At 31.9% G+C, this 18,000-nt stretch overlaps 1 protein-coding gene across 1 annotated transcript; it reads left to right on the forward strand.

Annotated features, from left to right (window-relative positions):
• The first annotated feature begins 10,379 nt into the window (after window positions 1–10,379).
• On the forward strand, window positions 10,380–11,930 carry LOC122023845 (stem-specific protein TSJT1-like). Its single transcript, XM_042582229.1, has 5 exons — window positions 10,380–10,671; window positions 11,078–11,318; window positions 11,392–11,512; window positions 11,598–11,710; window positions 11,789–11,930. Exons 1-5 carry the CDS (start codon window positions 10,469–10,471, stop codon window positions 11,822–11,824), a joined length of 714 nt encoding a protein of 237 aa, XP_042438163.1. The 5' UTR covers window positions 10,380–10,468; the 3' UTR covers window positions 11,825–11,930.
• The last annotated feature ends 6,070 nt before the right edge of the window (window positions 11,931–18,000 follow it).

Consider the following 18,000-nt stretch of genomic DNA (forward strand, 5'->3'; position numbering starts at 1 on the left):
TTTCAAATTTTAGACTTAACTCAAGAGTGCCGCCGTAAGGGTGGGTCAAACTTAAAATACATTAAAAATTCTATCATCAGAGATCTAGCCTTGATATTAAATCAAAACGGACACCACCCGTAGGGTAACGAAATCAAAGCGTTAAGAGGCGCCATTCTAACTCTCACGGTGCTAGACCAACGAAGGAGACCAATAATTACTCATTATTTAATTTCTTAGATAACTAATTATCCACTAATCCTAGATTTTAATAATCATATTATTAATTAGACATCTTATGTCATAATTACCTATGTCTATAGAATTCTCAATAATTCTAATTAATTGTAACATAAACAATTTATGAATTACAATTATACATGATGTTTGCAACATGCAACATGCGATATGCTATAATGCACAGAATAGACCCATCTAATTCTAAATGACATATTGCTATTATAAACATAAAACATCATTGAATAATATATGGAATTGAGTTAAAATTGTAATCTTTAATTACCTCTAATTAATAGTTCATGACCTTGAACTATTTTGTCAAAATTATAAAATTAACTAATTGAATTAATTTTATCAACTTTTGAATCCAATTATTTAACTTTAGATAATTACATTAATTATCAAAACTATTAAATAAATTAATTATTTCGAATAAAATAATTATATTCCTTCTGGTTTGATGATTATATTAATTATCAAAACTATATCTCACTTTTGATAGTTATATTAATTATCAAAACTATTAAATATTTAAAAATGGATAATTCAATTTTGTCCACTGAAGTAATCGAAATATTTAACTTTTGATAATTACATTAATTATCAAAACTATTAAATATATCAACTAGTTTAAATAAAACAATTTTATACTAGATCAGTGGATCTTTTAGGCTAATAAGTGTAAGGTGGAATTAGAAAATTATTCATCCATAAAATCCAAACTCTTTGGTAATTAAAGAAAATAATTTTAGCCTGATCTTAATAATAAAATCAGAAACAAACGGAGTCATAAAATTAGCCAATCACTATCATGCATTAAAAAATATATAATACATGGCATTCAATCAAATATCGAACAAATCATGTGATCATTCATATAAATAAAATATCATAATGTTTTTCAATAACCTGGCTCTGATACCATATGTTGGTATTTAACTGTTCGATGCGCAACGGAAGGTGTGAAAAATAGATTAAACGCCTTTTAAAATTTTTCACAACAAAATAATTTTGTTTAGATCGAACAAAAGATCTTGTTTAATTATAAAATCTCTTATAATTCAACATGCAAACATTATAATATTTTCTTTATAATTCTACAAAATAGAATCTTTACCTTGAGTTCGCACCTAAGATTTGCAGGTCGCCAGAGTTCTTCACAGGTTGTCGGAGTTCTTCCAATGCCACGATCTTCCTCTCCAATTCTTCGAATCAACGGATGGACAAAAGTGTGGGCTAACTCTTTTAACTTTTCTCACAAAATGAACTGTAGAATTTTTCACCAAAAATTCTCTTTTTTCATTCTTTCTTTTTTTTTTCGAGAGAGAGAAAGAGAGATATATATTATAGTAAGGAGAGAGGGGAACGTGTATTATGAACATGGGAGAAAAAGAGGGAAACGTGTATTATCGAGTGGGAGAGAAAAGAGGGGAACATGTATACAAAAGTGGAAGAGAAAAAATGGGAACGTGTATTATAAAGTGAGAGAAAATTTATAATATTCACAAATATTGATTTCTCTCTTTTATATTTTATTCGTAATTAAATTACAAATAGAATATCTAAATACTTGATTTTTCTCTTATATATATTTTATTTGTAATCAAATTACAAATAGAATATCCAAATATTTGATTTCACTCTTTTATATTTTATTCGTAATCAAATTACAAATAGAATATTTGTATATTTGATTTCTCTCTCTTTTATATTTTATTCGTAATCAAATTACAAATAGAATATTTGTATATTTGATTTCTCTCTCTTTTATATTTTATTCGTAATCAAATTACAAATAGAATATCTTCTTTTAGTAAAAATAATAAACAATTTATTAGTTAATAATTTTTGTGAGAATAAATAATTAATCAAATTAATTATTTAAGAGTATCCATCATGATTATACGAAGATGGTTTGGGGACCATGGACCCATAATTTCAAGCTCCAATAAATTTAGATACAATTAATTAAAGCTCTTTAACTAATTATCTAATTTATTAATTCCGAGATTATTCCACTAAAATCCGGAATTGAACTCTTGAGAATTATGGAACATATTTACTCAAAAGATTTGAACAGTCCATTGATATAATCATTACATGTCGATCAACCCTTCGTTCATGGTCCACAAATAGAGCTAGGCGAAATTACCGTTTTACCTCTCTATTTGTATCTAAAACCTTAAGTACCATTGATTCACTAGTGAATAGTTAATTCATAATCTAATTATGAATTAGAGCGCTCAAACTATTCAGTGCTAGAATCAACACTCAAGAGAACCATTTTAGCATCCTTTCGGAAGTTACGGATTCCGTATCTATAAATCATATTCCCAGCTGAATGTATAACTGAGTCTCCAAAATGTAAGTGTTACACCTATTATTTAAAATAGGTTTTAACAAACAAATCAAGAGACTTGTTAATACAAACAAGGAGTCTATGACAACTCAGGATTTAGATTGATCTACATATGATCATCTTAGCGATGTTGATTCGAGTCTTTGTAACGGTACTTAAACATAGACACTTAAATCACATCTGGTCCTTGTCCTATATAATCATATTATATAAAATGCCTCTGCTTAGTGTCATTACACTGATTGTCCGGATAAGACTATCATATTCATAATGTCAGCAAACTGCATTCATGATTTCCAATTAAAGATCCATACTTTAATCAATCATGGACATTTTAAATATATTATCTATGATTTTAATCCTCTTGTATATAACAATCTTATATACTAAAATCATAGTTACATCAATATATTATGGATTTTATACAGATATTAATTTTTATACAAATAAGCATAAAACAATCAAACAATAAAATAAATACTTCTTTTATTTAATTCAGCAATTAATAATAAATATCTATTTTACGGGCATATTCCCAACACTTTTGACTTAAAAAAAAGCCCCTTTTTACTTATTTATATAATTTAAAGTGTTTTTTTTATGTGTGCCCAACATTATTTACCGCAAGTTGCAGGACCATAGACGTCCAAAATTATTAGCTATATAAATAATTAATAAGTCTTTATCAAGCTGAACTAACGTTTGAACATTTGGTTTAACGTGTAGTCTTAAAAATTATTAGCCATTAAAATAAGACAATAGCAACTTGGATTAAGAATCTTTGACACGTCACGCATTAAGAATATTATGCCCGATTCACGAGAGATATTATTTAAAAAATAATTGATTAGTGAAAGAGCACGTGATCCACCACTTGCTTGCCCTTCATCTTAATATTTATTTTATTTTATTCAACTCGAACTGAAGTGAGGTGGAAAGAAAATTTGCTGTCCGATGATTTTAAATGATTAAATTATTAATAATGTTGTTGAATAGGTAGTCATCCTTTATAAAGTAATAAGACTGTTGTTGTGGAAATTGCCCAAAGTTTGGGATTGTCGAAAAAGTACCTTAAGGTATGAAAATATCCTGAAGATGTAATTTTTTTCTATTTTACTCCTCTGATTCTTTTTCTTTTTCTTAACTTTTCTCCTATACATACCATCTCTCTTTTCTTTTCTCTCTCCTATATATGCAACCTCTCTTCTCTAATTTTTTTTTTTCTTTTTCCTCTCTTCTCTCTCCTTTGCATAGTCATATACAAGACGATCACAAAAATCTTAACTTCCAGATTAATCACTGTAATGGACAGCCTAATTGACCCAAACACAAGCAACCTTTGTATAGGACCGTTCCATGCATATTGAAAACATACTCTTAGCCTAGGAATTATTAAGGAAGGATGCTTGGAAGAGGATATCCCCGCGTTGTGTGCTCAAAGTTGCAAGTTGACCTATAAAAGGCTTTTGACACGATGAATTAGGATTCATGCAAGTGGCATTTGCTGATTTTGATTTTCGATAGAAATTCTATGAATGGATAACTGAATCCACCTCCAGTACAATCTCATATTCCATCAGCCTTAATGGTAGCATGTATGATTTCTTTTGAGGGCAACATAGTGGTAAAAGGTGAATACGTTCACCCCCAGCGTCCTTGTCAACCCGTCTCAGGGTCAACACAGAAGAGGTAAATCATGGACAGCTATTAGCCTTTAGAATACTGACTAACATATAAGGGAGATATTCTTTTGAGGGCAACATGAACTCTGCCAAGGTGAACATTAATTTCTCATTACTAAGAAATTGGTTTATAATAATTTACTGATGAAATACCTCGTTCATGTGCTTATTTAACAATCAAAATTTTTAGAGAGCATTTGACTTGCTTGGCTTGCGCAATTTTTATTTTCATTTTCTAGAACATATATGTTTTCTGAAAAATAATGAAAAATAATGTTTGGTTTATATTTTTCACATCTATTTTCTAGTAAAAGAGATATCATTTTCTGGAAAACTAGAAAATGTCTAAAAGTTATTTTCTAATTAAAGAAAAAATGTATGATTTTTAGAAAATGAAAATAAAAAATACGCAAACGAAATGCTTTCTTAGTTTTCTTTTTCAAAAATATACCAAAGTGCGTATTTTTAAAATTTTCAAATCACGTATTATATTTTTTATTTTACCGAAGGATGCATTTCTTTTCTAAAATGTCCTTGTGCCCATTGCAATAAAAACTAATTTTTTCTTAAAACAACAAAAACAATTAATAATAATCAAGTCTTATATCATTAGGTGAGATAGGTTATATGGATCCTTTCAAGTCATTGAGCTCTATCTTCATACTATATTATCATATATATTTAAATAAATTTTATTTTATTTTATTATTGCTAACTAAGTTTTTTTATCATCATTCTCCTCGTTTGATATACACATTTATCATAGTTTCACATCATCTAATTAGAGCATTTATTAGTTGTTTAATTATATGTCTATATCACCTTAAACGTGTCTCTTGGAGTTTTTCCTCAATAGGTACAACCCTATTTTCTCTTTAATATTTTTATTTCTTATCATATAAATCCTTGTATCTCTGTACCTCCAGTTTAACATTCTTATTTTTGCAACTCTTATCTTCCGCTCATATGCTCGCTTTATAATCTAACATTTAGCTCGATATAACATAGCAGGCTTAACCCCTAATACTTAAAATTCTCAATTATAGATAACTCGTTATCTCCTATCTTAACAATTATCTCATTATATCTAATATTGCTACACTTAAATTTCATATATTCTATCTTTATTCTACTAAGCCTAAAATCTTTCACTTCTAGTATTTCCCGCTAAAATTTGAGTTTAGCATTTACTCCTTTATGTGTCTCATCTATTAAAATAATATCATCTATAAATAAAATGCATCTCAATACTGTATCTTGGATGTACCCAGTGAGTTCATACATGATTAGTGTAAAAGATAGAGACTTAGAGTTGATTCTTAATTTCACTATATTTTTATGGAAAATGCTTATGTTAATCTACCTTACGTTTTCACTCTTGTCATTATATCCTCATATATATCCTTAATTAGTTTAATATATGTTATGTTAACATCTCTCTTTTTTAACGTTCTTCATATAATTTCTCTTAGAATTCTATTATAAGCTTTTTCTAGATCGACGAATACTATGTGTAAGTCTTGCTTCTGTTCTAGATACTTTTCAATTAATTACCTCAGAAGATGTAGAGCTTCTATTGTCGACTTCCCAAGAATAAATCTAAATTAATTTTTGATCACCGTGATCTCCTTCTTTAGTCTTTTTCTATTTCTTTTTTCTAAAGTTTTATGGTATTACTCATTAGTTTAATACCCTTATAGTTTATACAATTTTATACATCTCCTATATTCACCATCCATTGATTAGCATTTTTTAGTTTTCAATATCAGGTTGAATAACTTTATAAGTCATTCAGTACCTTGTTTTTCTAAAACACTTCTATACCTCTATCACAATATCATCTAATCCAACTATTTTTTTCATTTTGCATCTCATTTAAAGTTTTCTCTATTTCTGAAAGTTCGAATTTTAGGATAAAAATTTAAATTGTGATATTCATTTGACCTACTTAAATTACATAAAATAAGTTAATTAACTAAATCTTCATTCAAAAGTTGATGAAAATATCTCTTCCATTAGTTTTTTTATTTTTCTCATCATTTATTAGTACCCTATTGTATTCATCTTTAATACATCTTATTTGGATAAAGCGCTGATAGGGAGACGGGTGCAAAGAAAATGGTTATACATATTTCATTAAACATTTTTATCAAAAATTCATTGATGACTTTAAAAATTTTAGATTTATGTTAAATTAACAATATTTCATTCCTAATGTTCTTTTATCATTTTTTTTAAATGTGTCTTTTAGCTACATGAGTTTTGATAAAAGTCAGACCTTAAAAAGTACAGATTTAGTATAAATTTGTATCGTTGCATTCTTGGTAATCTCCTGATTTCATTCATATTCACATGTTCGAATATAGAGTCTTAATAAAAATATAAAAATATTTTTTAAAATATGTTTAATTTTTTAGTAACTAATTATAAGAAGAAAAAAGAAAAAAGAGAAAGATATAAATAAAAAATCACCTTAGAATTGCTTTGATTAAACCAGCTTTAAAGGTGGAAGATTAAACAGGTTGATCTAATAGCTTCTTTCAACTCCTTAGAGTCTCAACATATTCAAAATTCTTGACTCATGACCTAGACAAGTTAAATTCAATCCAACAATAATATTCGTAAAAGTATATAAGAATATTGGTGGTGACTTGTATAGATTTAACAATAAATTTTGATCAAAACTTATTAGTGTCTAGAATACTTTTAGAATCCTGAAAATTTGGCATGGTTGGAATCAAGAGAGTGCATGTCCTATACTGAATTATATTTCGGTCTGAATATGATATTGTGTCAAAAAGTAAAAACTAAAAATAATATTTTAAAATAGTTTTTCTAAATTGATAGAGGTCATAAGTAAAGAGTTTTAGGGTATGATGGGATTAAGGGGAGAGAAGGAACTTATTTGATCTTGTCGGGAAGTTGAGAAGATGGAACGGTCGAAATGATGTGACTGAAATGTTGACCAATAATATTAATTTAATATAAGTTTGAGATTTTTAAGATTATTAATGACTTATGGATGAAAGTGGATTCAAGGATATTTTAGCAAAAAGTATGTCCTTTGATAAAAAGTAAAGGGCAAAAGAAATCCCAAATTAAGAGAAATATCAAATAAATATTTTTCTAAAAAAATCAAATTGGTGTCCTATCTATAATTTTATCATGAAAAACTTTTCGCCAAGCGTTGTTGTAGCAACCAGCTTTTACCAATTGTAGTAAGTAGTAGCCAACTTCTACACTTTCTAGTAGCTAGTTTCTACGTAGTCAATCGTGATTAAATAATGCTCATTTCAAATATAGTAGATGTGATAAAATTCTCTTAGTTTGTTTTACTGATTGAAATATTATTTTAACTAAGTTATCACTCTTAAATAAGTAAAATTAACATAAGTTAATTACACTATTGTAAAAGCTAGTAGTCAGCTTCTATGCTCCCATGGATTGACACCTGTATGTGTGGTTGCTCTAATAGGTCTTGAGATTAATTTTCAATGGATATAAAATGTCTTTTTGAGTGTCTGACCTTCCTAATTCAAAGGACCACTGCACTAAGGCAAATGCCCCCCTTAATTTACCCCCTTCTAGAGAGTGTGGGGCTTCCTAGAGGGGTCACTAAGGTAATGACTTCATCTTTTTTGCTCCAATAGGAGTCATCTTCTATACATTATAACAGCTAATTACTAACTTCTACAATGTCAATAATGATCAGATAATACTCATTTCAAATATAGTGAGTGTGATGAGTTCTCTTAGTTTGTTTTGCTCATTGAAATATTATTTTAATCAAGTTATCACCCTCAAATAAGTAAATTAACTTAAGTTAATCTCATTGTTGTGGAAGCTAGTAGTCAGTTTCTACATGTTGTAAAAGCTAACTGTTAGCTTCTACATGATCAATCGTGATCAGATAATACTTCTTTCAAATGTAGTGGGTGTGATAGAGTCCCCTTAGTTTGTTTTACTTATTGAAATATTATTTTAACCAGGTTATCATTCAGAGAAATAAAATTAAAATAATATAAAATCACTACGGTAAAAGCTAATAACTAATTTCTACACATTCTAGAAGTTATATGCTAGTTTCTACATAGCCAAGTGATCAAATAATGTAAAAATATTTTAAATAATTCATGTTAAATGGGGAGCTCATTTGACTTTAATTAATTAGAAATGGGATGCCTATATGATTGTGACAAAAGGCGAATACGTTCGCCCCCAGCGCCCCCGTCAACCCGTCCCAAGGCCAACACGGATGAGGTAAATCACAGGCGGCTACTAGCCTTTGGAATAGTGACTAGCACATAAGAGAGGTATTTACCTCGACTTTACCGAGATTCGAATCCTAGATTTCATTATGACAACATCTTATGCGCTAGCCACTAAATTAGTATAATGATTTTATAAAGGATGGATGTCCTTTGAATTTTTATCTAAAAGTAAAATATGATGTGTGATTTAAAAATTTTTAAAATTTGAGTGGACTCTTTAGTAAATTATCATTTCATTTTTTTTCGCAATTAAACATATTCTACTGCAAGTCTATTTCAACTAAAATCCTTCATTTGAATAAGGACATCGAATGAGTTGAATCCTTGGAACAGGCATCAAATATGACCTTACGATTAGTTATTAAAATTGATTACTTCCATTCTCATATGATTCTTTTTAGTTGACACGGGATATTTAACTTTTTGAATCAATTAATTATAGGAGTGACGGATTTGATTCCATAAAAAAATTTTATCAATCATCAAGATAAATTGAAAAGTACTCATGAAGATCTATCTAGACAGTCAATATTTTTAGAATCATTTTTCACTTAAGGAAAAATTCCTTATAATATATTGTAATTGTGGCTCAAAATTTTAAATCTTTTAATTATTTATTAGAGCATCTAATTATTACATTATTATGTGGGGCTTCAATTCTATGATTATCAATATTGTAGGCACAGGTTAATTAAAAGAAAAAAAAATAAAAAATAAAAAAAACAATGGCCGTCAATTGCTTTAAGGAGTGAAAGCTGCCCTTCTTTAAATCTTGTTTAAATTTGAGAAAGAGTTAAAAGATGCAATAAAGAGATAGGGACTAAGAAATGTCTCCATGCACATACATGACTTTTAGTTTTGGATTCAAAGTTTTAAAAAACAAAGTTAAAAATGTATAAGGTGTTTTTCCAAAGCATCATAGGAATATTCATTACAGAGATATTTCATTTTAATTTTTTTTTATCGAAAAGACATCTACACCTAATAAAATGATATAATTATTTTACTGTATGTGTTATATAATTATAAAAGTTACAGTTTTATAACTACTATAACTGAACTGTCACATAGTTATAGTAACTATGATTTGATAGTTAAGCTATAGTATTTATAGTTTTATAGTTACTATAATATGAATGATAATAAATAGAGTTGAATCTATATTGGCAATTAAGATTGATTATACAATTTTTTATATATTTTACATCTAAATAAATACAATATTAACCAAATTCCAAAAAAACAAAGGTGAAAAAACTATAATGAACATAATTAAACATATAGAGAAGTAGAATTATCATGGGCAAAAAATTAGAAAATCTAAAAATCCAATATTCACATGGTAGTAGTTATAAAATTGTAATGATAATAGAGTCTTAACTGCTTAAATTAGACTCGAGATAATAGTACTAAATAGTTTTATATATGGCTTAATGGGATGGGTACCCTTTCACTCATGATTTTAAAAAAAAATAATAGAGGCTTTATGAGAAAAAAACAAGGTTAATTTTAAGTATGATTACTACTTGCTCATTTATTGTTTTAAGATTTGGATTCTCATCCACACATTATAACTGATTTTGCAAAATGGCTTACAAATTCGAGAATGTGATAATTTAATATATAAATGCAAAAATAACTCATTTCTTAGTAAATGACTAGTCAATTTAACTTTAATGGCATTGCATAGCAAGTCAATCATTATCTCATTTTTAACTTTTATCTTTTTTTTTCTTCTAAACTAGTCCAATAATATTATAACAATTTTCATAAAAAATATTTTAATATTAATAATTAAAAAAACATATTTGATGGAGCCTATATAACAAGACAGACGCTCGCTCACTACTCCCAATCTATCTTCTCTCCTCCACTCCCAAACTGGGTACCCGACTGGGTAGAGCTTCTTTTCCTTCTCCCCCTCTGTTTCTCTCAGTATGTTGGGTGTCTTCAGCGGAGACTTGGTGGAGGTGCCGGCGGAGCTGGTGGTCGCCGGCAACCGGACGCCGTCGCCAAAGACCCGCGCCTCGGAGCTGGTGAACCGCTTCCTGAAGTCCGCTTCACCGGCGGTGTCCATCCAACTGGCCGGCCTGGGCCACCTCGCCTACTCCCACGCCAACCAATCTCCCTTCTCCCCCAGGTCAGTTCCTCTCTCCCCCGCTCCATCTCTAACTGCACGATCCCACTTCCACGGCCTAAGCCGCAGATCGAAAGCCTATGAAGATCGAAATCCACATATTCCACAGATTTGAGAGAATTAGAGTTGAGAATGCAATTTTTTGTGGAAAATCTGAGGTTCTATGAGAAATTAATGAGTACGGGCATGCGATTGGTTGGGATTTGGCCGGTGGGTGAAGGCGAAAGAGACAGCGGAGCAATGGAAATCGTTCGGTCATCCTTATCCACAGTCCGGTCAACTCCAACTTCGTTCCCAGAGAAATCGCCCAATTTAATTCAATAATCCTCATCCACAGTCCAGTTAATCGGATGAAATTACCTCGCCGTAGAAACTGTGATCTGAAGCAGCTGCTTGGGTGACTGATCAGGTTGTTCGCGGCGAAGGACGAGATCTACTGCCTGTTCCAGGGGTTGCTGACCAACCTGGGGAGCCTCCGGCAGCAGTACGGGCTGTCGAAGAGCGCCGACGAGTCCGTGCTGGTGATCGAGGCCTACAGGGCTCTGCGCGACCGGGCGCCGTACCCCCCAAGCTTCATGCTCGGCCACCTCGCCGGCAGCTTCGCCTTCGTCCTCTTCGACAAGTCCACCTCCTCCGTCCTCGTCGCCTCTGTGCGCCGTTCTTCCCCCTCCATCCCTCAATTCCTCGATGCATGGTTTTTACTGTTAATTCGCGGTGTCGCAGGATCCTGATGGAAGGGTGCCCTTCTTCTGGGGGATCACCGCCGATGGTTGCATTGCCTTCTCTCAAGATCTGGATCTGCTCAAGGGATCATGCGGCAAGTCTCTGGCTCCCTTCCCCAAAGGTATAAACTCATCTTGATCTTCTATTTTATATATTATCATCTATATTTAAATAAATTTTATCATATTTTCCGTGGATCTTTACAGGATGTTATTACTCAAACGCCTTCGGAGGCCTCAAGAGCTATGAGAACCCAAAGCACAAGGTGACTGCTGTGCTAGAGGAAGATGAGGAAGAAGTTTGTGGTGCCACCTTCAAGGTACGAATGTGTTTTCTCTGAATTCTGATTGTTTTTATCTGGTTAATTTTTTCCTGTTTAATGGACTGTCGCGTGTAGGTGGAAGGATCTGCGGCCATTGCAGCAACACACTAGATCGATCAGGGATTTGGAAGTGGCAAATTTCCTTTGTAAATCAATCGCATGCATGGTGGTGTAATCTGCTTGCTCTGTTTCAGTACTAGTGTTGTTTTCTTTGTTATCTAGGTTTGAACTTGTGGTGCAATCTTCATCTTATCTTCCATCTTGGGACTGTCTTCTTGCTTAGTAAACCATCAACTCATCAGCTAAATCGAACCTAATCTATTAGGCAAAAGCCATCAACTTATCAATTAAATCGAAGAAGTCTTATGGGACTCTCTTGCCATGGCAACCTCAAGCTATGCTTCTTCCTTCAACTTTCTCCCTATCTATGATAGCATGATTAAAATTTAACTATTTTGCCTAAAAAAATAGTTTTGATAAACAATTTTCTCATAAGTTGATATGTAGATTTTATCATGTGTATGCAACTTACTATTAGGGCTATTAGTTGATAACAAAGAAGATGGCAATGATGAGGGTTTTAAAGTCTGGGAAATAAAATTTTAATTTCAAAGTATAGAGCATTTTGAAATGGTTAGCCATTGACGAAAAGCATAATGACAAATAGTTCCTCCCTTAAGATTGGGTTAGATCACATTATTTTGATGGTTTGAAAATACAACTTAAATTAAGTGTGTATTTGATGTGATTTGATCAAGTGTGTAAGTTCATCATGCCATGAGAATGGTGGGATGGCATTATAGGATGGTCTTAAAGACAGGTAGCATGGATTGAGATGACTTAGAAATTCTTAACTATCATGGAGATCTTGGAGCTCAGTGTTGGATTGTTGAAGTGGCAAAAGGGGAGGGGTTAATAGACAATCATTCATTTTCGCGCTTGATTCTAAAATTGTTTTAGTATGCAATGAAAATATAAAAAACACAAATACTAGACAAACTTAACAAGGCAATTTATTTGGTTCAAAAACCTTAGTTTCTACTCTATAATCTATGATCCTTTGGTGGATTACTCTCGAAATCCCTATATACTTTCTCTGCCTCATATATCTTTCAAAAGTGGAGAAATTACTTACAACCTATTTAAATCGATAAGAAAATAAGATAAGATGAAAACAAAGAAGTACAACAATAAGAAATTGTTAAATTTTAGAGGTTATGTTGGTGAAATCGAACTTTAGTTAAGATTAACTATGGTTTGGATTATGTTTTGATATTTGTTATTGATAAATGTTTGTTATTAGGAGATTATTAGTGCAATTGACCCTTGGTCAAAGTTGACCAGCTACTTGACAATATGGAAAGGCCAAGAAGTTAATTAGACACTTAACAAATAGAAGTTCAATAAGGAGTTGACAATTAGGAAGTCCAACGTGTGTTGATGCTAGCATTGGTGAAAGTGCAAAAAATGTTGGCAACGAAAAGTCCAACAAGGGAATTGGCAAATGGAGAAGTTCAATAATGGTTTAACAGTGGAAGTTTAAATATGTTAAAGTAGACTATATGTCTTGTAGATGACAAAGTTCTAGATAAGTCAATGTAGACTAGATGTCTGGTAAATGATGAAAGTCCAAGTATGCCACAGATGATAAGATGTTTGACATGTGATAGAAGTCTAAATAAGTCAATAAGGACAAAGATAGTAGTAGACATCTAGGTAGTTTAATGACGATTGGGTTCTTGGCAGTAAATGTCTATGTACTCCGGATCGAATACTTGAAAGCCTTAACAAGTCAATAGTGACCAAATTAATGCAATAGAAGTCCTAGAAACATAAAAGCTTCTTGGTGGTTGATGTCCTAGAAGCATAAAGGCTTCTTGGCATGATGAAGTCTTGGAGGTAAGGATCTTCTTAGCATAGGAAATCCTTGTAGGTTGAGGTCAATTAGACACTAGGCAAAGATGCGGCCTTAATAAATTGAGGTTAACTTATAATAGGCAAACAAGGAGTCCCAAAAACATGGAGTCTCTTGGTACATCATATATTCAGCTTTGATGTAGATGGAATTAAAGTGTCAGTCGACTAATAAAGTAATAGTAATCAACTAATGAATCTAAATTGCATAGTTGTGATGTGTTCAAGTTCAGAATTATAACAATTGATTAATGAAACAATCCAATCTAAAAATGTAAAATCACAAAGTTGTTTAGATGAATTTAGAGCTTGAGTAGTCAATTGTCACAATTTACTCAAGTAAAAATTAGAAGAAACAAAATGCTTATGTTCCATTCTAACTGAAGACTAGTTAACTAGTGTATGAGCAATCGATTGGGATGGAAAAAATAGTTAATTGTTGTCAAGTTGGGAAACTAGGGAAGAGTTGTTGATAGGATAAAATTGTAATGATGATCAAATTTAGTAGTGGAGAAGTCGATTAAAGGTAATTGAGTAGTCGACTAATCAATCATTTTCAAGCCCATGAAGAGGCTTATAAAAGTTGGTTATAGAAGATTTTGCTACAATGTTCTTAAGGTCCTTTAGGCAAGTGTTGTTGCATTTTAAGGCCTTCATAAAGTAACCTAAAGCAAGAGAAAGTAAACAAAGCAAATATTTCATTTGTTTAAAGTTGTTTACTTGTATCATTTTCTTTCTTCTTGCTACTTTTGTATTGTACTTTATATTGCTTGTAAGAATAGAAAATTAAAAAAATATTTCTCTACCTCCAGAAGGTATCTAAGAAGGAGAAAGTATAGTGACAATTCTAAGAGCGATCCACTAATGAATTATAGGCCATGAAGGAACTGGGAGTTCTGAACCATATTTTATTGGTTGGTTGTCTTGTTTTTTATTTGATTTTATCTTTATATTTTCCTTGTATACTAATTCATTGTAGATGAGAACATAAAAGAAAAAAGAAATTGTCAATGACTATTCACCCGCATTAGATGCAGCAACTGGTTCTACAACTTCTCTTAGTTGGTTTCACTTATTGTTACTTGCTTTGTATCTCTTTTACTTGGTGTTATTTGCACAGTCAATCAATTGTTTATTTACCTTAGTTGGCTGATTGAATTAGTTGAGTCAATTGTGTTGAATTTAATGTCTCTTATGGTGTGTTCACATGTGATTTAAGACTTGAGATATCAAAATCTGTTAAGTGATCTAACTTAAGGTTATTGGATATCGAATTATTGGATGTGGACTTCATATGTATAGAATTCATTACCTACATCCATTATCATCTATGGTCGGATAATGGATATGTATATAATGGATTGGTCCCCAGAAGATTAGTATAATCTTGACAGACTCCTTGTTCCCTACTGATGAGAGAGTGTTCGGTATCATCAACCCTAACTCTTTCAGAAGACCAACCTTCTTCTTCTTCTGTAGGGATTTCATATTTGAAAATAATGCTTGAGACAATGACTCTTCCACATTCAGGTTACATTGCCTAATTTCAGTTCTTGTTATTTTGATCTACGTCATATTTAATTGATGAAACTAGATCTTCTTGTTCTTGTATTTCCTATATGTGAGTTCTTCGTGTTTTAGAATCCATGCGGCTTAGGTTTTTCAAGAACTAACATGTAGTATTAGAGACAAGGTTTCATCGTTTTCATGACAATAAAATTCAAGGTTTTTCAAGAACTACATAGTTCACTCCTTGTTTGGGTAAATCAGGTTATTCTTGTTCATTTAGATAAAGAATTTTTAATATTTTCTTTAATTCAATGTTGGTTGACAATGGTTTCTTAGTTGACAAGCTTTATAAATTGAACACTTTTACTCCTACGGTTGACAATGTATTAATGTATATTATAGGTACGAAACGCAAGTTGACCGACGAGAACTTTTCTATATTGTGGCATAGATATTTAGGATATATATCTAAACAACACCTAAAAAGGTTAATGTCACATAGCATTCTCGATTCCCTTCACATGACAGACTTTGATGACTGTATAGAGTGTGTTAAGGGAAAGACTAGTAACAAAAGGAACAATGAGACTAGTCGTTGTAGTGATATTTTGGAGCTAATACATACGAATATTTGTGGATCATTCCTTAAGGCATTTTAGAAAGGACATAGATATTTTATTAGTTTCATAGATGGGTATTCCAGATTTGGCTATCTATACCCTGTTCTATAACCCCAGAAGCTAATCTCTTCCCTGTTCTTTTTGCTAATCTCTTTCCCCTCTTCCCTACAATTCTTCGAACTGCCAATCTCTTCCCCCTCTTCCCCTAGCATTGGAGGAGAGTTATTCATCAACATACATTTTCTCTGGACTTCCAGCGATTTGAGGTATGTAAAAACTACCAATCTCTTCCCCAAATGTCGATCTCTTGCTTTTATTTCTTTGCCTCGTGAGATTTAGTGTTAGAGAACATAAATAGAAAGGGGAAAGCTTCTTTCGAGGAGGCAGACAAGGATGTGAAGGAAGATGGACAGGATGGAGAGCTTCCTGAAGCGGAACTTCAAGGTGGTGCACAAGAACCCGTCAGAGGACGTGCAAACCCAGTGGCGGAGGGCCATCGGTGCCGTCGTCAAGAACTGTCGACGCCGCTTCCGCATGGTCCCTGATCTTGACAAGCGATCGGTCGTTGAGGCCAAGAAGCTAAAGATCCAGGTAACAAAATCGATCCATAACCTCTCTCTCTCCATTGTTTGACCGGATCAGACTTGGTTCTTGCTGGATTCCGATGCAATTGTATTTTTATTTTTTTTCTCATTCTTTATTTTTCTCTTATTTGCGTACTTATGTAGCAATTTAAAATATCAACAAATGCACATGTCATTTTTGTTAGAATATTTTTTTGCTCGAATAACCTCTAATTGCCTGAAGTTGTGGACACCTTGCAGTTTGCTCACCAAAAGTATGTGCAGAAGTGGTGTAACAAGAAAGGTGGCACGACTTGTGAGATATGCCTATAGGGATTCTCTGATTTATCTACTAGGTGATCGATATGTCTAGCTGATAACTTGCCTCTATTCTTGATGTTGATTGTAACATCATTCCAGCAATTAAAGCCAGGATATACTGCACCTCCCAAGTAATTTCTTTATAGGACTATGCCTATGCATTTCAGGTACTGACTGACTATTTTTCTTTAATTTGATCAAACATTCTTCATTAGTATAGCAATGGTTGTATTCTCTGCTCTATGGTTTAGGGGAAATTGGGAGGTCTCAAGTCAGAATATTCACAACCAACAATATTTTACGGTGACACAAACTGACCATGTTTTCTTGAGACCTAAAGATGATCACACAGCTTCAAGTGATAGAAATATTACTTATTGCCGCATAGCCGCCACAATCATAAATGAAATTTTAGATGCCTAAGTTTTCATATGATAGTTATGAAGTATAAATGAGTGTTTTTTATTTTATTTTATAAGTCATAATTATTTTGATTCTATGGCATTTTCTCTCTTTTATTACTAATGGAGTTGAAGAATGCTCGGTCTTGCTTTTCATAGTAAGTCTTTGCTTGAATTTTATAGTATGCTATAAAACTTAATTTTAGCAAATGTTAACTTACACATCCATCAAAAACAAACTCAACTGTTGTTGTTGAGGGTTGTTGGGGTTGTCCTACCTCTCTATGTTATGTTGAGAGCAGTGTCGATATTTTATCAATGCAAACTACAGGTGGCTCTGCTTTAATTTTACTAAGTAGCATTTTGAGAAGGATAAGGTAGCAACTGAATTGCTCCTTTCAATTGTGTTTTTGTGTTTCAGGCAATGCATGTCTTAGTTGGTTGATCTTTCCACAAACGGTGTCAAAATGATCAAGACTATGTGAGTAAACATACTCTTATATTCTTTTACTTTCAACGTTGTTCATCTTCACAACATGTTTATTACCAAAGATGAGGTAGGATTCTAGGAAGTTAATCTCCTAGATTGCTTTGAAGCATTCCTGAAAGTAAGTCCTCAATGTTTATTGGATTCTTCATGAAAATTAGTAGATACTTGTGAGATGTTCATTTGTAGTACTAGTATCTCTTGTTCCATATAACCATAATCAGTTTGACAAGCTCATGAAGTAAATAGTTTCTGCTTTATACATTGATGATTTGACCAATTCTTGACAAAGAATGTGGGATGCTCTGTTAAGTAATTTATTGAATTTTCACTATTTTTGGTTAGTGCAGTCTTGCATGAGATCTTGGATGATTCCACTCTGGTCCTCGTATATATCATTTTTCTTTTAAGAAGTTTAACATTTTGTTTTAGACACAAGTAAACAAACCTTGTGATAATTATCAAGTTTCAC

This window comes from Zingiber officinale, chromosome 9B (assembly GCF_018446385.1).
Source record: "Zingiber officinale cultivar Zhangliang chromosome 9B, Zo_v1.1, whole genome shotgun sequence".
In the NCBI taxonomy this organism is placed as follows: Eukaryota; Viridiplantae; Streptophyta; class Magnoliopsida; order Zingiberales; family Zingiberaceae; genus Zingiber; species Zingiber officinale.